This window comes from Chelonoidis abingdonii, chromosome 1, assembly GCF_003597395.2.
Source record: "Chelonoidis abingdonii isolate Lonesome George chromosome 1, CheloAbing_2.0, whole genome shotgun sequence".
NCBI classification, from domain to species: domain Eukaryota; kingdom Metazoa; phylum Chordata; order Testudines; family Testudinidae; genus Chelonoidis; species Chelonoidis abingdonii.
The window spans coordinates 118,477,065-118,496,679 of record NC_133769.1 but is presented as its reverse complement, the minus strand read 5'-3'; the positions used below and the strand labels follow the sequence as shown (position 1 = coordinate 118,496,679).

Sequence of the window (19,615 nt, the reverse complement as noted above, 5' to 3'; positions counted from 1 at the left end):
TCAAGAACATCTTATCAAAATTAGATATGAGAGTTTAGAGTGGTCAGTACAGCAGACAGGTACAGACATTGACCAAACTTCCCACCAGGCTCAGTAGAGTAAGCACTGGGGCCAACGTTTAAAAAAAAATGGCTGTCTCAAGTTATGCTTCTATGACTGTATTTACACTCCTAAATAAAATAGCATGATTTTTAACAATCTTGAGTACCCAGCAGTGATTAAATATGGAATTGGGAACCTAATCCTTGGCATTCATTTTTTGAAAATCTTGTCAAAAATATTTGTTGACTTGGATCTTCTAGTTATCTCATTCACCAAAGCCAGCACAGCGTTTAACTCCTGGGTACATTAACAGCTGGTTTATGTGAGGCAACTGCTTACTTGGCCTCAGCAATGATGCTTTGTAGCACAGGTTAAAATGAAGAGTTAAGGAACAGCTGCATCTCTTGGGGATGTTTTAACCCTCCCTACCGGACCCCAATCCCCACCTGACTCATGATCATCCTTATAACACCTCACAAGGAAATGACCTCTCCCTGCGTCATGCCTAACCCTGTAATGTGTACAGAAAAGAAGATGTGCCCATTAAAGAAAAATATGTTAATCCATTCATGGGGAAAATAATCCCCCTGATCAGCCTACATTTCAAGGATATTAAACATGAGAATCTCTCAGTAGAGAAGGAATAATTTGGAAAGATTTCCATTTTACAAATGTTTAGGGATTTGCCATATATGCTGCTAGTCACCTTTCACTTCCACTGATTTTTCCAGGATTTTACCAACAATCCCTTCCTCGTTTGGCAAGTGATGTGCTCATCCTTATTCAGGCAAATTCAGGACTTGTAGTTTCATGGCACCTGTTAAAGCTTATTTTAGGGATAAGAGTATTTTAAAGGCAACGTATTGGCTTTTCATAAAGGGATTTACTCAAAGATTCCCCCAATTTCAGGTAGGCCATCTGATACCATGTTTTGGTATTTACACAACAAAGCTAGGGGCTCCTACTAAACATTTCTGAGAGTGACCCACCACTGCCCCACTATAGCCATAACCAAAGAGAAGGAATAGAGATATAAATGAAATATATAAACAATAATAAAACATTTTCCTGGTTCTGCTTACCCGCTAAGTACACCGAGAACCAAGTTAAGTACAAAAAATGACCCTATGATGATTAGTGTAACAAAATAGATCCAGGGCCAGTCCCTTCCTATGGCATCATTGACCTGGAAGAGTGGAATGATAATTAGTGAGACAGGCTCAGTTTCTGAGCACTGCAAGGCTCCAGCCAAAGGGATCTCAAGTCACCAGCACCAGCGTTTTCAAAGTTTTGCATTACTGTAGTTTATGATTGAGATCACGTTGTCTTCTCTCCAGTCTAGTTGGAGCTGGGTATTTTGGTTGGACTGAGGTTGAATTTCCTCATTAGAGAGTAACCCTTTGTTGTGACAGTTATTTTGGCTGATCAAGTTTTAACTTATTTATTTCAAAACCAATGTAAAAACTTCCTTGGATTCAGAATTTTATTTTGGACGGAGGTGAGTCAGGAAGGGATCCTGGTGACTGGGAAGAACCCTGATTATGGAGTCTTGCCCTGCAGCATTGGAAAAAGGACATCGAAAACTGGCAGCTTACCCGCTCAACACACCAAGAACCAGATTTAGAACGAAAAAGGATCCAAAGATGACCAGACTGACAAAATACACCCATGGTAACTCATAGCCCATAGCGTCCTGCATCTGGAAAGACGAAGGAAAGTTAGAAGACAGAGAGGGAGAAAGCAGAACTGATTAGGCGAAGGAACAGATGGAAAGGTTTGTAAACAGAGCCTCTGGTTATTTACACATAAATGTACCAAATGTTTCTTCTTTATTATGTCTTCACTTCTCTTTCTTCTCCTTTGATTCCTTTGTTCTCTACCTGTTTCCACATAGGTATGACCTTCTGTGGTCACCTTTATAGAATCAGCTTTTGCCAACACACACCACACATTGTGATCTCAGATAAGTAATTTTTCATTCTAAGTAAAGTGAGAACTGTGGTACCTCAGATAGTAGTAAGTGTTGGCAAATGCTGACTTTTAATGGCAACTTCCTGGTTATTCTCACACTGTTTACCATAGTCACGGCAGTCTCTGTCTCCTTTAGGCCATGTCTATACTACAGCAGCACACCTATGGCTCTGTAGCTGTGCTGCTGTAGCACTGAGGCTACAGAAGAATTCTTCCATCAACCTAGCTGCAATTACATTGGGGATTAGAGTGACACATCTGCAGTGCTCACAGTGTGAAATTTTTCATCATTCAGGGTTATCAAATTATTAAGTATAGACCAGGCCTGGGAAGAAAGCCCTGCCACTGCTCATCATTTTATGGTGCTGTAAAGTGCTTTCTAAACTTTTCTTATAAAACTTCCTTCTGTCTATAGAGGGTGTTCATGCAACCCAGTGATTCCCGTACATGTCAGTCAGAGACCCTGCAATCGAATGGCATGAGTCCAGTTCCAGCTTTGACATGAGTGCAGGTGGCTGCAAATAGAGCAGACTGTTTCAAGCACAATGTCATCTGAGCACAGAACCTGCAGTATATGGAGAACAGCCAGCATATCAATTCAGGTACACACAAATACTATATTCAAGGGCTCACCCTTATCTTAAAAGTTTTGTTAGAAATTCTTATTTTGGGATGTTCAAGTGAAGATATCTCATAGCTGGATGCATTAATCTAGACTTAACATTTCATAAACACTTATCTCCAAGGCAGAGAAATAGACTGTAGGCAAAATTTTCAAAAGCACTGAAGTGTTTTAGCTGGGAGCCTAAGTTCCATATTCAAATGTGCCTATGTCATTTAGGAGCCTAAGTCCCACTGACCATGCTTTTGAACATTTTATGCTATATAGTACAGAAACTGCTCCTCTTATGGCAACTTAACCATTTGTTTCTTTCAGGTCATAAAATTCTTCAGTAGACAGGCATTCACACATTACTAGCTTAGAAAAGATGACTAAGCCACATAACTACTCAGGAAAAGAATTCAAATCTTCAGTAGGCAGAGGTAGGAAAGTAATACTTGTTAAGTGAATTCTTTGTAGAAAAAAAGTACCTCATCCATATCCCTCTCATTGTACAGTCTTTAAAGTCCCAAATTCATAACTTTCCAACTGTAATCTGATGACTTTCTTTGGCAATAGTCCACAGTCAATGGGGCAATCTATATCTCTACGCAGCGATCCCTAAACTGCAGCATAACAGGAAAGAACTCATTAAAAATGAACTTAAAGTCTGCCTCAATGAAACTATCTCATTGGCCTCTTCCCAAGAGGTTTTGTAGGTTTTGTGCCTGGAAAAGAGCTCTTGAACTCTCCTTCTCCCTTCAGAAGTGCAAGGCTTCCTCTTCTGACCTTCTCTAAGGTGTCTCTTGAATACGTGTGTAGAATTGTTCCCTGTTATTACATTAGTTTATAAATAATAGAAATAATGTCTTCTATTCATGTAGTATCTTTCATCCCAAAGGGTCGGAAGGATTATGCAATAAGAACAAATTATACAGGCTTCACTTCTCCCCCCACCGAAATGCAGTTGCTTCTGTAGTGAAACACAGGAGCTATTTCAAGTGCACAGCAGCACTACATGGGCATTCAGGACAGGAGGAATAAGACAGCCATTTGAAACCACAGAGGGAAATTTGGGCAGAATGTTATTGTCCAACCTGGAATTAGGCCAGGACATCTGAGTTAACACCCCTACTCTTACAAAGAACAGCATGGGATTTTTAATTATTATAAATCAGGTTTGAAACAATGCCATAAAAATTTACCAGCACAGGCACAAAAATGACTTGACATCCCTTAATGACAGTCGATGATAATGAAAAAAACTAACAGTACGTTACTTACCCATCAAAAAAAAAATTACTCAGCCTAGAACTGCGGATGAGTAAAATTTTGCAAGGTTGATTTAAGTGTACGCTAACTGCTATGGGCCAGATTCACAGGTGCATTCTTGGCCTTTGTACTATTTTGGCGTGGAGGAGATGTCAGCTCCAACGCCATCCTGGTGTAGAGAATGGAATGGTATGGCCAGAGCACGTTGTACTCCAGACATTCCTAACTAGTGTATGTTCCTTTGCTATTGCTGACCATGGGAGTCATCACAAAATGACCTGGAGAATCTGGGAGCTGCACATTGGCATTGCAGAACATCTGCGATTCTGATACTATGTGATCAGAACCTCAATTTTTCATCTCCTTTACAATCTACAGTCTTATGTATAATGAAAAGGCTGAGTGAAAGCAGCATTAATTTTATAATAATTCATTAGGTGTACAGAAATCACTGCTATTTGGTAAGAAGCTGATCATTATTTACTATGTCTCTTCCTGGGCTCAATCATAGAGCATCTTGCTAAATTATGAGCACCCTCAATTCTCATTGGCTTCAAGTGGAGGGGAAAGTTTTGGTGCAATTATTTAAAAAGCTAAAAAGACAGGTACATCTTGCATCCTTTACCTGCCCATGAAGAATGTCTTTTGGGTTTGGAAGAGGGAAGAAGGGATAGAGCAGCGATTATGGACTGTTTGACAGATGGTGGAAAGAAAAATACATACACTTGCCCAAAACAACAGTATACTATCATGCAGGAAGGCCTTATATCCTCAGCTAAGACTGCATGTCACCACATATCTGGGAATTCTTCCTGTAAAGTGGACCTGTCCTGAAAGTCTGGGATAGACTGTCATCAGCTGAACAATGTTACTGTACTTGTATCAAAAAGCGCCTTGAATCTCTGCTTTGTCCAAAATCTTTCTGGGCTATTTTTCAAAGCTTGGTGAATATGCAGACATGCATCACAAACATACCCCTTGACAGCGGTTGGAGACTGTCACTGCAGAACTTACTGGACTGGTACAGTTGGCTTTTGCTAATAATGCTGTTGAAGTGGAGAAGGTCACAGCAGGACTTGAAAGAGATTTACTGTCTATATGCCATTAAGTTCAGAGACTTAGACTCAGGATGTTTTACGTAGCTGCTGTCCAGTGAGAATAGGCAGAGACAATGCTAAAGGTTACTTTTTCCGCTTCTGTTTTACAGCTGTCTGGGCCTTCTGGTTGCAGGGTAAATTTTCCCTTATCTTTCTACAGGTGAACATTTATTATCGATCAGGAGCCTTAACAGGAAAGGTGGATCATCTACTAACTTTACAGTTCTGCAATGGGACTATAATACTATGTAGGCTGAGTGATTATGAGGTCTGATAGAGGGCACAGGGACTGCAAGCTAGTGTCAGTGAAAGATTGCATGTGATAGTACTTCCACCTGACCTCAAAACTAACAGCAGGTGGGACCCTAAATATGATAATTTGCAGAAATCATTCGGTTTCCCGTCTCAAAATGTCTACCCTTTCTCAGCTGTCACATCCTCAGATGCATATATTTTACTACTCTCAGGGATCATAAGGTTAGTACATTATTGTACATTAGCTCTGATGTATCATTTGTTAAAAAAGAAAGAGATGGTCTTATGGGTAAGGCACAGAATTGGGGTAAGGAAACAGAATCTCTGCTGCATGCTCACTAGGTGACCTTGGGAAAGTCATTTCATCTCACCATCATTTCCCAATCAGCAAAACAGGTTACTAACATAACTCAAAGAGGTACTAAGAGATTACATGAATGTTTGTAAAGGGCTATGGCAGTGCAAAGCACTATTGCTATTAGTGAGACTCTGTGGGAAGTTATTATACATGGGTTATCTTTTTGGAAAATCTGGAGAACAGCTGGATACTTTGGGAATAATTTTGACTACTCTGCATATCAGTCAACATATTATGCAAGTATTATAGAATTCCACACAACCCTGTATTCCAGATTGACGTTTCTTGCATAATTATCTTTCTGAGGTGAGGTAAGTCTCACATTCTACTGGGTGCAACACAAGTCCCTTGTTCTAAACAAACATCAGGTCATTCTTCCCACTAGGAGTGAAATAAACAACACTGTTTATATTGGTGATATTGTTCAATATGGCACAGAAGAGATTCTATGAATTTTGAAATCATTTTATTGACAATTCTGGGTTGTTGGTAGTTGAGGAGCCTATTCACACTGTCATGACTTATGTTGCAGAGGTCAGACAGCTATTCTGCCAGCGTGGAACTGTTTTACACAGAGTAGTGCAATAACAGTTCCTTTCTTACAGTGCAGCCTTCTTTGTTTGCTGTCATGGGAATAGCATCTCAGCCTTCAACTTCAGTTCAAGACTTTGATCCCAGTGATGCAGATAATGCCTGCGAGCAGCAGCAACAGCTGGGACTTTTAATTCTAGAGTTTGCTAAACTACAACCACAACTGGCATTTTCAGCCAAAGCCAAGAGCTGAAAAGACATGGAGATGAATCTCCTATCTGGCTGGTGGAGGTGGTTTGGTGGTTCTTCCAGAACAGAGTTGAGGTATATTGGTGGGGTGGAGCATGGCATTTTGCACTCCTGGCATCCCTTACCTGCTTAGAGGATTTCTGTTTTCAGGGTTGCTAATCTGGCACATTTTACAAGCATTAAATTCATATAGTGACGTCCCTTGTCAGGTGCAATGGCATTATGGCTGAATGGCTATTATTCACCATCATACTGGAACGGGTGATTCTCCACCAGTAAGGCAGAAGGCACATCAAATTTCCCCAGCTATGTAACAAGTAATAACACCAGACATATACAGAATGTCTTTCATCCAGTCAGTGGCTGAGGTGGAAACAATCCACTAGACTATGGTGCCTCTAGGATATACAAACATACAATTACATTTTGTGCAAAAGCTTGTATGAAAACAATTGAGAAACTCTACAAAGCCAGGACAAACTAAATATATGTGAATCACTTCATCCATCAATGAAATGCAACTGCCTCTGGAAAGGAAGGAAATAAAGCAGCAGCTCTTAAACTGAAACAATTCAAGAAAGCAAAGAACACTGTATCCAGTGAAAAACAGAGGAGAGCTCTAGGTTGTCAGAACGTAACTTAACTAGGACACCAGGGCTAACTGCCTATCTCCTGCAAAAAATGCTAATTGATTTTGAATAGCCGTGGAATATTGTGGTTGTGTTTTTTAAAATATAAGTCAAGTGCTTCAAGCACTTCATAATAAGATGTACAGCCTTTTGCAGACTAACATTAATCAAGAACAATGGACTGCTCAGCGAAATAAAGAGCAGTAAATGTAGAAATCAAAAGGAAAAAATGTTACTTTATGCAGCATATAGGCAACTGTGGAATTCATTGCCTCAGGAAGTGGTCAAGCCAAATTCTAGGGCTATGACCAACAACATAATCTGTAGCTGCAAGTACGCTACGCTTGCAATGATAAGGGAAAATAAAATACCATTTTTCCTGAAGTGACCTATCTGTTGGGGGTTTAGAAAGAATCCCCATCCCTAGGGAGAGCGCTGCATAACTAGTTAGGTGCACTACAGTAAGGGGCAGGAGAAAATTTAACTTGCTGTGACATGAGCTCTCTGCCAGAGGCCCTGATTCAGGAAAACATCCCTATCTCTAGGAAAGGTGCTTAAACACATTCTTAACTTTAAGCATGTGTTACAATTCTTTCCTCAACTATGATCAGAGATAGGAGAGCAGATTAAATGAACTAATGGTCTGATCTGATACATCCAAACTTCTGTTCCCATAATGAATGACTGGCCATTTTGCAGCCATTGTTTGGTAATTTTGGGGTTTTAGGCATTAAAGGGCCACAGATTTATTAATTTGATGTAATAATTTTATCAATTATAGATTATCAAGGCCACCTGCTGACTCGAGATGGTAGACTACTGAAAATAAGAAGGCCCAAATGTTTGGATTTAAAAATGCATTTTCTTTGGCCATGCCCATACTCCCACTTCTCGTCTCTTTCTATAAATATTTGAGTGATTGCATTTTATTCACAAGAACAGAAAGAGAAGAGCAGTGGGAGTATGGGCATGGCCAAAGAAAAAAATTGGTCTGGGCATAACACACATGGCCCAGAAGTCATATAGGAGGCGAACAAAGGACTACTTCTGCTACTTCCCACTATACTCATCAAGAGCTAGATTTGGCTTACTGACATGGTTGCCCCAAGGACCAGGATAAGGATTTCATCCTTCAGCTCCCACAAAGATTCACTATATAAAATCCCATTAGGTGGTTTTCTCACTTGGTTCCTTATCCAACAAAGCACTTACATATGTGCATAACTTTAAGTACATGATTAATCCCATTGAAGTCAAAGGCCAATGAGTTGTTACCAGTAGAACTGAAGTCAAAGGGACTATTCACATGCTTAACATCACATGTGTACTTAAGTGCTTTTCTTGATTGAGGCTTTGTTCAGGATTGAGGGTCACACATTATGGGGAGGTTATTTTCTGCTAATTCCCTAGAAAGAAGTCAAGAATGAGATGGATGAACAAAAAATCACTGCTATGTAACAGAATATTAGACATTTCAGTCCAGACAAGTGACATTTCAGTGCACCAAGAGAAGAATTTATCAAACTGAAATACACTTCCAGCATTCCAAAGTCTATAAGCTAGGTAATAAGGAGGGGAACTGCAGTTTCACAGCTGAATCAAGGAAAAGGCAGGGAAAAAAGCAATAGAAGAGATAAGACTTATTTTTACAGATCCTAAAATGACTGGATGAAATTGCTGCTGAATACCTTAAAATACAGTAATAAATTGACTCTTTTGCTTCTTTTCTCAATAGAACATCTTTCTAAAAATAAAACTTCCTTCCTAATTGCCTTAAAAGAATCAAGACAATGTTTCAACATTACTACTTTTTAAAAATAATTTTGTACTCTGCAACACTAGCAGAATTGCTGATGTGGAAGAGGAGGGCTGGAGAGCTTAGCCCAAGACCTCACTCTGAGAGAGCACTCAACTGAGCTGCTTCTGCTAAAAGTGGTTATTTTCTTTGCTCCTTAAATTCACTTTATTTCAAAGTTCCAAGGTTAGGACAAGAAATCTTAAGCAATGCTCTCTTGCCTCATTGGATACATCTAGTACTTACTTATATGCCCCCCACTACCTGTTTATCTGAGTATATGGATTCAGACATTTTACAAATAATCTTACATAAAAAAACATAAAACAGATGCCTAGATCCTTTCTTAAAATATCTTCTAAGAAAGAAGGGTATGGGGAGGGAGAACAGGGAAGAAGAGCAGGGGCAGGGAGAAGCGAGAAAAGGGAGTGGTATGCTCTGGTAATCTCCATATGGTGTGTGGTCACTGGGGGACCATAGCTTGCTGGTGTAAATTAGATCAGACATCAGGATTTTCTAACTTAGAATTAGTCAACTATATCTATTTACACTAGCACTTAGCCACATTTTCATCATTGGTTACATCCTCTGAGGATATGTGTGGTTTTCCAGTCAAATGAAGCTGTGCAAAGTCCAAAACACATATTAACAAACAACACCTTTTGATGGCGTCAAGTATCAGAGGGGTAGCCGTGTTAGTCTAGATCTGTAAAAGCAGCAAAGAATCCTGTGGCACCTTATAGGCTAACAGATGTTTTGGAGCGTGAGTATTCATTCACGAAAGCTCATGCTCCAAAACGTCTGTTAGTCTATAAGGTGCCACAGGATTCTTTGCTGCTTTAACACCTTTTGACTATCTAGCGCTAAATTACTGATATTCTACCCTGTCACGGAGGCCTTCAGCTGTGCTTTTTAGTTCTCAGTATCTGAACACTGGACTCTGTAACATTGCTTTACTTTTTGGTCAGTTTCTGTTTTGATTTTCCATGTGTGTTTGCTTCAACTGAACATTCTGTTCTTAGGTCAGCTGCTCAGTAAAAGCTCACATTATTGTGAGAATTATCAGGTCTCTGTATGTGTCATTTTGGAAACTTCTGATAAGTGCACGAAGAGAATGAAAATGTGTATTCAAAGGCCAGAGGGTCAAAATATCTGTGATACATGCTGAGTCAACTGAACTGTTTTTTACTGCAATATACTCATGTTGAAAATGCCTGCAGATCATATGTTTTTATGGCATGTTAGTTTGCTTTGCAGCAGGCTGAGATGGAGGAGAATACTGGCCCTTTACAAGGCTCAGGTGTGTTTAGTTCCTGTTTTAATTAAACCCATAATTTTGAAACAGGTTCAAGAATGTAATAGTGCAACATACACTGATGTTAATAGATGTTGGCAGATAAATCCCCATGGCCCCTTTTAAAAATATAAGCATAAACATTTAGGAATTCTATTGACCAGAGAGAACAGTTGATTTCCCCCCCATAAAGTTAGAAGATTAAATGATACCAATAATGCTACATCAGACCTGGATTACCATGGGGCACAGACTAATTGAGAAGCATAGGGTGCTTTGTTTGGCTCAGAGAACCAAAGCATTTTCATTTTAATTGATCAATATATTAGTGGGCGATTTCTGTAGTTCAGTGCAGAGAGAGCGGCGAAACAATCAAAGCTGTCACAAATACATCACCACAGCACAGTGCACTCCTACTGAAAATATTAGTTACATAGCTAATATTTCCTACAATTAGGGCAGTCAAGTTCTGGATTACAGTGAGACTTCCATCACTGAGACAGGTCACATACGATCACCTATCCAGCTCACCCAGGGCTAATAAATTACAGAAAAAAATATTTTATTTTATTTTAATATTTTAATGTATGTCAGTCCAGTGTAGCACAGAGTAATTGGCTGCCTGCTTTACAATCTATCAGGCCAAGTCCTCCACAGAAATTTAAGGAAGAATTATTTGTGATATGATGGTAGATGTTATTTTATTATTGTCCACAGGTAGTTTAAAAAGATTATCAATGACCAAGTTTTGTTTTCTGTATTGTTTTTGAAATAGTCAGTAAAAAGATTATTTAGCTACACCCCAGGTGTGCCCTTTGAGAGTTTGGGTGTTCTAAAACCACATGGCTGAGATTAGCCAGTGGGTGAATTAATCCTGGTACTGTAGGTCTGCAAAGAACTTTTTGTGATAGCTGGGGTGTTAGCCCCATTGCCCAGGCCAAATTTCAGTTCAGCTCAGATCTTGCCTGTAGTTTCAACTGGATACATAACTCTTCATGTTCTCTCCTAAAAACCCTGTTATGCCATGTGGCAAGCACAGATGGTTCATGGAATTCTGCCCTAGAAGCGGCTGCATTTCAGGGGTGGGTCTCTGTACACAGCAGGTTGATTCAGATTTCACCTGCACTGGTGTAAATCTGGAGTAACTTCATTAAAGTCATTGGAGTTACTTTGCATTTAAATCAGTGAGAGATCAGAATCAGGCCCAAAATCTGCAAAGTATATTGGGAACCTTTGGGACAACGCAAGTTCTATAAATGAGCAGGGCCGGCTCCAAGCAGCTGCCGACCAAGTACTTGCTTGGGGTGGCACCTTAGGGCGAGGCTGCGCTCAGGTTTTTTTTTTTTTTTCCTGTTCAGTTGAGCGACACTGGAGGGTTTTTGTTTGTTTTTGTTTCAGCCGGGCGGTGCTTGGAGAGGGGGGGTGTTTTGGTGGCACGGTGCTCGGAGGGGGTGGGGGCTTGGGTGGTGTGGTGCTCGGAGGAGCAGGGGGCTTGGGCGGCACGGCACTCGGGAGGGGCTGGGGGCTTCAGCAGCGCGGCTCTCGGGGGTTAGGGGCTTGGGCGGCACGGCGCTCGGGGGGATTTGGCAGCACGGCACTCGCGGGGAGGGGGGTGTTACAGTGGGGCAGTGTTCTTTTTTTTTGCTTGGGGTGGCAAAAAAGTTAGAGCTGGCTCTGTAAATGAGACAAGCCAAAGACACAAATTAATAGAAGTGCAACAATCAGCTGAATTTAGTAATTCAATTACAATGTAAGGGGTGAATTAAGTGACCCAGAGGAGGTCCCTTCCAACTCAAATAATCCATAACATACAATGGGGCCATTATGCCAACTGTTAAATCTGTTAAACCTGATCTCTTTTGGTAAAGTATACATTTAAAACAGCAATAGTGAATACAGAAAGCCTGAAATGATTCCAGTGCAGTTTACAACTCTGTGCACTTACTGTCTAATAAATATAAAATTCTTTTTGGGCAGTCATTGATCCCTTCTTGAAAATAAGTGTGTTTTGGGCCTAATTTTCAAAAATGCATCTGCAAATGCAGTACCCAATTAGTGACACAAATGGACTGTCACAGACAAACCTAAATGGCCATTTGCAAGTAAAAATATCTGCTTGTGGTAGGTTCACAGGAATTAGGCAAGTAACTCTGCACACATTTTTGCACACACAATAACACAGATGCATTTTTGAAAAGCAGTGTCCCAGTGTCTCATGTACAAACAATCTTCCCAACCATACAGCTTACAAAAGATTAGCTGGATTGTCCAAAGATGAAATTTTGATTTTCATGTCTTACAAACTAAAAGTGACCCATGTTCTACAGGGTACTTTGACAGTTGCATAATTTAGATGCAATACATTCATCTGAACTACTCTCTTAAAAGATTCTAATGTTGCCCTGGATCATCTGCTCTCTGCTAACGGATTGACTGTGACATATACTCACAGTCCCATGTAGGGAAAGGTGAGCAGGTACTCTACTGAAGTGAGAGCTCTAGACGATATGCCTGGAGCAAGAAGAATGGCTCTGGGAGCCCCAATAAATACAGAGGTAGTGTGGCTGTTATGCCACCCTTGAAGCCTTCCTTTACTCCTGGTCAGTTCTGCTAGCTGCTCTGGAGGGCTAGCAGGGCTGTAACCATCTCCCCATCTTTTACCTCTGGAGAGGCTAACAGCAGCAGTAGCAGTAGTCTGCCTTATCACTGCACTCCCTAACTATTTTGCTTGGTTGTTGAGCAGCAGGTATAGCTGGAGGACGGACTCTACGCAATCTCCTTCCTCTGTCCACCTGCACAAGGGCTAGATATAATCTGGTGCTAACTGGATTTTCAGAAATGGTGTGTGTGTGCGTGCGTGCGTGCAGAGTGGGGTAAGCATCACCCTGATACAACGCACATCATTTGTAAAACCACACCAATCCAGATCTTCAGCACTTGCATCTTTTCCAGTCTTGCCTACAACATTTCTGCCAATGCACTTCAGTCCTGATCTGTACTTCTGTGGCACTAACTGATGCTAATTGCTTCCAAGGCTGCTCAGAGGGAGCTAAGGGAAAGACCTGAGGACGTCAGAGTGGGCAGATAATCTAAAATGGTGGGAAACGTCGACTCTTCTGGGGACACATGGCAATGTTGAGCCCAAACAGGAAATCTCTTCCACTGAGCCAAGTAGCACTTTCTGGTGGATTTGAACTGCTACTGAACATGTCTGCTCTAAATTCGATGTCCACCCAAATACTAGGCCGTGAGGTGGAGAGCCTGTGGAGTGGGATGTCTGATTTCACCCCTGTTCTGTGTCAAGAGTTTTGGGAAAGATTGGAGGCTGATGTGAGGACAGGGCTGACAGGTGGAGAAGGTTGGGGAACTAATACTGTCTCAGCCATCTGGGAGCAATGAGGATGATCTCTGCCCTGTCCTTCTGAATCAGTAAGAAAGGAATTGGGGGGAGAAGGTGTACGCTAAGGGCCTCTCCCATTAGATTAAGAGGGCATGCCCTTTGTAGTCCTGACCCTGTGTTCCTCTGGAGCAGTATGTCTTGCATTTCCTGTTTTCTTGTGACACAAATAGGTCCCAAGATAGGAATCCTCATTGCCTGAATATAGTCTTTACTACAGAATCATGTAGATCCCATTTGCTGTTGATCAAAAGGTGTCTGCTGGGGCTGCCCACTAATCTACTGTGTATTCCTGGGAGGTGTACTGCTGGTATGATGATTTGGGGACAAATACACCAATTCCACAGATTGATCACCAGGCATGGGGAGGGGAGGTGGATCTTTTTTTCCTTTGCTTGTTGATGTAGAACGCTGTTGTCATGTTTCCTGACATCCATCCTAATACCAGGCTGTGAGGTGGAGAGCCTCTGGATTGGGATGTCTGATATTGTCCCTGCCCTGTGCCAAGAGGTCTGGGTAAGATTGGAGGCTGGGGCTGACAGCTTCATAATAACCTGAATATGTTGGGATTTTCTGAGTGATCAGAATTGCTTGAAGGCCTCATGGGCACCTCTCAACTCCAGGAGATTTATGTACATCCTGGACTCTTGGAAATGCCATCTTCCTTGTGCTGTGTGTTTGTCCCGATGGGTGCCCTATCCTAGAAGGGAGTCATCTGTAATCAATATCTTCTGCAGTGGGGGAAGAATGAAGGGAACTCCTGCTCCCTGCTCCACGACCAAACAAGAGTCTCTCACTCTGAGAGGGGAGTGTGACTAGCTTGTTCATAGCACATCTACTTCAGATGTATACCATCCAAAGCCAGGCTTGCAGACAGTGAAGCTGAAGTCTCGTGAAGAGTATCAGGTATATACAGGACACCATGTGACCTAAGAGGCTAAGATATGCACTAACTGATGGCTGAGGGCTCTGTTTCAGTTCATTGATTAAACCTGTGCAGAGGTAGGTAAGCTCTAATTCTGGCCAAGTCCAAAGTTGCTCCGATAAATTCAACAGTCCCTGATGAAACTAAAAGGCACTTTTGTGTGGTCATGAAGATTCCCTGTAACACTAGGAGATTGAAAGGAGATGCGGTTGAGGTCAGTACTTCCCAATGATATCTCTCAGTCAATAGCCATCTTGGTAAGGAAAGACTATCAAGCCATGGTGTTAGAAGTGTGCTGCCACTACTGAAAGCCCCTTTGCAAACACTCTCGGTGTTGTTGCTCATCCAAAGGGGAACACTTTGTACTGATAATAATTTGGACCTATAGTGAATGGTTGTGGCAATGGTCTTCAGGTTAGAAGGCTGCCTATGATACTTCCCCTACATACCCAGGGAGTGAAGGGTTGCCCTGGAGTCCTTCAATGTCCGTAAAGACAAATCAGTCTTTTCACTAAATAAGTTATTCCCACAGAAGGGTAAATTCTTTACAGTTGACTGAACTTCTTTGGGGAATCCTGAGGAGCACAGCTTGGATTCACAACACATAACAATAGCTCTTGCCATTGACCTAGAGGCTGTTTCAGTTGCATCAAGTATAGCTTGTAGAGATGTTCTGGCCCCCAATCTGACCACCCTCAATAAGGGCCTAAAATTGTGCTCTGTCCTCTGAAGGGAGCTTGTCTTTGAATTCTGAAATTTTTGAATAGTTGATACAAATCATACTTCGATAGTAATGCCTGGAAATTGGATAATCAGAATTGCAGGCTAGTGGATGTCAATACCGTTTTGTTGTTTTGCTTTTTTTTACAAGGAAGTCCGTATGTTTGGCCTCTTTATTTGAGGGACTGGACTTTGGGTGCTGTTGTCTACTCCTTTCATTGGATACCTGAACCACTGAAGTGTTTGGGGGAGGATGAATAAATAAAAGCCCTGCTCCCCTGGCTGAGACACAGTACCTGCTTTCTGCCCTCGGAGGCGCAGATGCCTGTATTGCTGAGGTATGCCACATGATCTTGGCAGGCTCTAGGATGGCCTCATTAATGGGAGCACCACTCTACTAGCTTCTGAACTCTGTAACATGTCCAGAAATCTGTGAGATCTGCAATTTCCTCCACAGGAATTTGGAGCTCATCCACAACTCTCCTCAGCAAATCTTGAAACTGTTTATGGTCATCTGAAGGAGACAGGAAGTCTGGGTCAACCACTTCATTGGGCAATTCTGATAATACTCCTGTTGGGACTCATGGTACTGGTGTATCTGGTTCTGCCTCCTCCTTTTCCATAGGCTGCTGAGGGAGCTCAGGCTGATCCTGAGAGGTGGAAGAAAGGGATGGCATGATTCTTAATGAGACCGTACCGATTCTGGATATTGCACCTATGGATCCCATGGTTCCTAGCATGGTCAGTGAGAGGGATCCAAAATAGATTGAGGAGGTTCCCAAGGCAAGGGGACCAGCAGTCCTGGGTGAGGGGATGCCCCATCTTATGAGGTTGTGGCAGGGTCCAGGAAATTCTGGAAACTCTCTCCAAGTTTTCATCTTTTGTGGAGATGAGGTTGGTCCTTTCTTCATGCCAGATTCTTCCAAAGAGGAAATGTGGGCAACTATGGTTGGGATGGCGCAATTAATAGACGTAATAGGGGATCAACATCTCTCATACTGTTTGTGGACCAATGGCGTTAGAATTTCCCCAGTAAAGATCAGGTCCAATAGAAGGAATGATTCTGGGTCCAGAAAGATGAAGATATCCTCTAGAGGGTTATCTGTCAGTCATCTTTGGGGATGAAGAGTCTTCTTCCTGTGCACTTGTGAGCTGGTATAGAACTGCTCTTGGAAGCCTGTGTTTTCTTCTGTGCCTGTGTCAGTACTTGCTTTTGGGACCCTTTGTTGGTACTTGTGGTTGTCATGGCCTTGACTTATGTCTCTCTTTGCTCAGTGCTGACAATCCCACTCCTGTAGATGGTGCTGACGTGGAGGAACTCTTATCCTTCGGAGTCTGCGGGTTGGTACTGTGACCCCATATGGGTTCCAGAGCCTACTGGGACCAGATGCAAAGAATCACCTGACTTAGAAGGTGCTGGGCCAGCATCCATCTTCTTAAAAATGTTTCTGAAAGTGGATTTCTCTGTAGGCTTTTGAGAAGGCTTTGTACGGTGAGGTGGGAAAGAGGAGTCCGTAGCTCTGCCTTTGCTCGCCCCTATATCTGAGGTAGTGTTGCTAGGTGGTACACTCCTTGATGCCTCTGCCCAATGTACAAGGGGTCCATCAACCCTAGATTGGACTGGAAACTCATAGCCTGCTCCCTGAGATGTCTGGTAAATCTGAAGAGCCAGACACACCCTCTAAGCCTACTCAACAGGATCTATAAGCTCCTGGCTTCTCCTTCATGATTCTTTTCCTGCTGACCTACTCTGCTGTTATTGTTTATTCCATGCTTACAGGGTTTCTGGTCCTGTATAACAAGACATTAAAAAGATTTGGGGCTGGTGGAGTATAATCAGCCAAACATGAACTCCCAGTGTGATGCTGTGGCCAAAAGAGCTAATGCGATCCCTGGATGCATAACAGGGAATCTTGAGTAGGAGTAAAGAGGTTATTTTACCTCCATATTTGGCACTGGTGCAACCACTGTTGGCATACTGTGTTGTCAGTAGCTACCAGTGTGGTGCTCTGCTCTTGTTTGATGATGATAACAGCTGGCTGCGTGTGTGTTTCCTCTGTGTGCTGCCCCAACTCTGCACAGATAGCTGACATGGCAAACCCCAAGAGAACCCCCAAAGACTATAGACTCTAGTAAGGTACGAAGGAACTCGAATTAGGTTTATTGTCAAATGAAGCATAGTAATAGTTTCCCGTAGACTCTACAAGACATACTACGAATTTGTGCCTCCTGGCAATGAACCAGCTCAGTCAGTGGTGGGACTTTCCACTGCCCCATAGGCCAGACAAAGATGCGCACTCTGGGACCTACTTTTATACAGTTACAGGACAGATTACTCATCCCTACTGATGTATTGAAGTACAGCCCCTTGGCTCATTAGGGTGCTGTCTCCTCCTTCGATCATGTTGTTTTAAACAGATAGATTTATCCATCATGCTATCCTTTTGACCCTGTCTTTAAGATGCACCTGCCTGTTTCTTGTTATGTCTGTGGAGTGTCCTAATGTCATTTGGCACAAGTTCCCCTTATTAGCACTTACGTGCGGATGCACATGCTTCTAGCAACCCTCTTCTCACCAACTTCTGTGAGTGGGGCCTGCTTCTGGCTCACAGCCCAGCTTTTGCTTAGCAATGCCTGGAAGTACTTTGGTTCAGGATTCAGACCTCAGACTGGGCCTCTGACACAAGAGTTTATGTTTCAGGGACTCATCTTATTATATACTGTCCAGTTCTGGTGGTCACAGTTCAAGAAGGATATTGAAAAAATGGAGTGTTCAGAGAAGAGCCACACGAATGATTAAAGGATTAGAAAACATGCCTTGTAGTGAGCAACTTAAAGAGCTCCCTCTCTTTAGTTTAACAAAGAGAAGGTTAAGGAGTGACTTGATTACAATCTGCAATTACCTTCATGGGGGAAAAATATTTAACAATGGGCTCTTCAGTCTAGCAGACAAAGGCATAACACGATCCAATGGCTGGAGGTTGAAGCTAGGCAAGTTCAGACTGGAAATAAGGCATACATTATTAATGGTGGGAGTAATTAACCACTGGAACAATTTACCAAGGGTTGTGGTCATTCTCCATCACTGATCATTTTAAAATCAAGATCAGATGTTTGTTAAAAGATACGCTCTAGGAATTATTTTGGAGAAGTTCTAGGGCCTGTGTTATACAAGAGGTCAGACTAGATGGTCCCTTCTGGTCTTGGAATCTATGAATCACTGCATTTGCTGGGTTCTGCTGGGGAAGAAGAGGAAGATCCTGGACTTAGTGGAGAGAGGAGATTATCCAGTTTAGGCACCTCTGATGGTTGTCACTGACCAGGAGGGATTGGAGGGCAGGAGATGCAGCTCCTGAAGTCTGGAATGCTGGACATAATCCAGAGGGGGGATCCCCAAAATCTAACTAAATAACTAATACTTAACTAACAAAATTTTATATTACAATGTTAAGAGATTCAAAGGCAGAACAGCAGCTCCGTGGACATTAGAGGTTCTGTCTCAGACCACGTGGTAGTAGAAAGGAACTGGAGAGGTGGATGGCCTGCAACGCCCTTATGCCCTCAATCTGAAATGTGAGAAGAGCACAGGTATGGACCAATGGACAGTACTAGCAAAATCTTTCATTCTGAGGACCATGGTGCATATGCATACCCACAGTGGAATACACATAGGGACCAGCACTCAAAGAACCTTGCTATTCCATTTCTGTGCCCTGATTCTTGTCTCATTTACATCCATGTAACTGAAAGGAAATTCAGGCTGTTGGACTCTCAACTCCGCTCTGTCAAGATCAGGTCTCAATCCAAACAAATGTCACACTTTACTATTCCCATCCTCCCTATTACAGATTGCTATTTATGCCAAGATGTTTGTGTGCAGTGATTTTGTCATCTGCATATAGGCCTCTAGTGACCTCCAAAATTATTTTGACTTGTGTGACTTAATCAAGATTTGTATCCAGGTCTCCAGAGGCAAAAGACCTAATGTGTTAACCTGCCAGGTCACCTTGCTCCTAAGTGAGTGTGTGTTAAAAACATGTAAAGATCTCTGAAAAAAAAATGCCCATAAGGCCCATAGAGTATTTACCCTGGGAGCTGGTAGTTCTTTCATTACAGACACCACAGCACTTCCATCACTCTCTGCTGCTTAAAAACCTTTTAATCTTTTAAAGGCTTTGGAAATTCACTCTGCAAAGATAAAGTGCTGATTTCAAGCACGAAAATATTCCTCAAAATAGCAGGCCTCCAAACCTACAGATTTTATTTCATTTCACAATTCAGGGCTTTCCTTTCATGCCTTTATTTATTTTGTGTTTACATTTACATGGCTGATCATCCAGAAAGGGATTTGCTGCCCATTTCACTGTACTGCTGTTTTTTATCCTCTTTTATTTTTCTCAGTGCTTTTTCTACACAGGCTGACACAAGATACTACCATAGGTATATCAGAACAGCGCTGATTTCAGCAAGCACGTTAAT

The 19,615-nt window shown here is 42.0% G+C and overlaps 1 protein-coding gene across 16 annotated transcripts in view; it reads right to left on the bottom strand.

The window, feature by feature from the left end:
* The window catches only part of CACNA1C (calcium voltage-gated channel subunit alpha1 C), a 766,858-nt gene that overhangs the window by 190,610 nt on the left and 556,633 nt on the right, over positions 1 to 19,615 (bottom strand). For all 16 annotated transcript variants that reach the window (XM_075069531.1, XM_032796370.2, XM_032796362.2 and 13 more), the window contains one exon: positions 1,638 to 1,741. In XM_075069531.1, the coding sequence (XP_074925632.1) occupies positions 1,638 to 1,741 (104 nt within the window). The remainder of the gene's footprint in view (positions 1 to 1,637; positions 1,742 to 19,615) is intronic.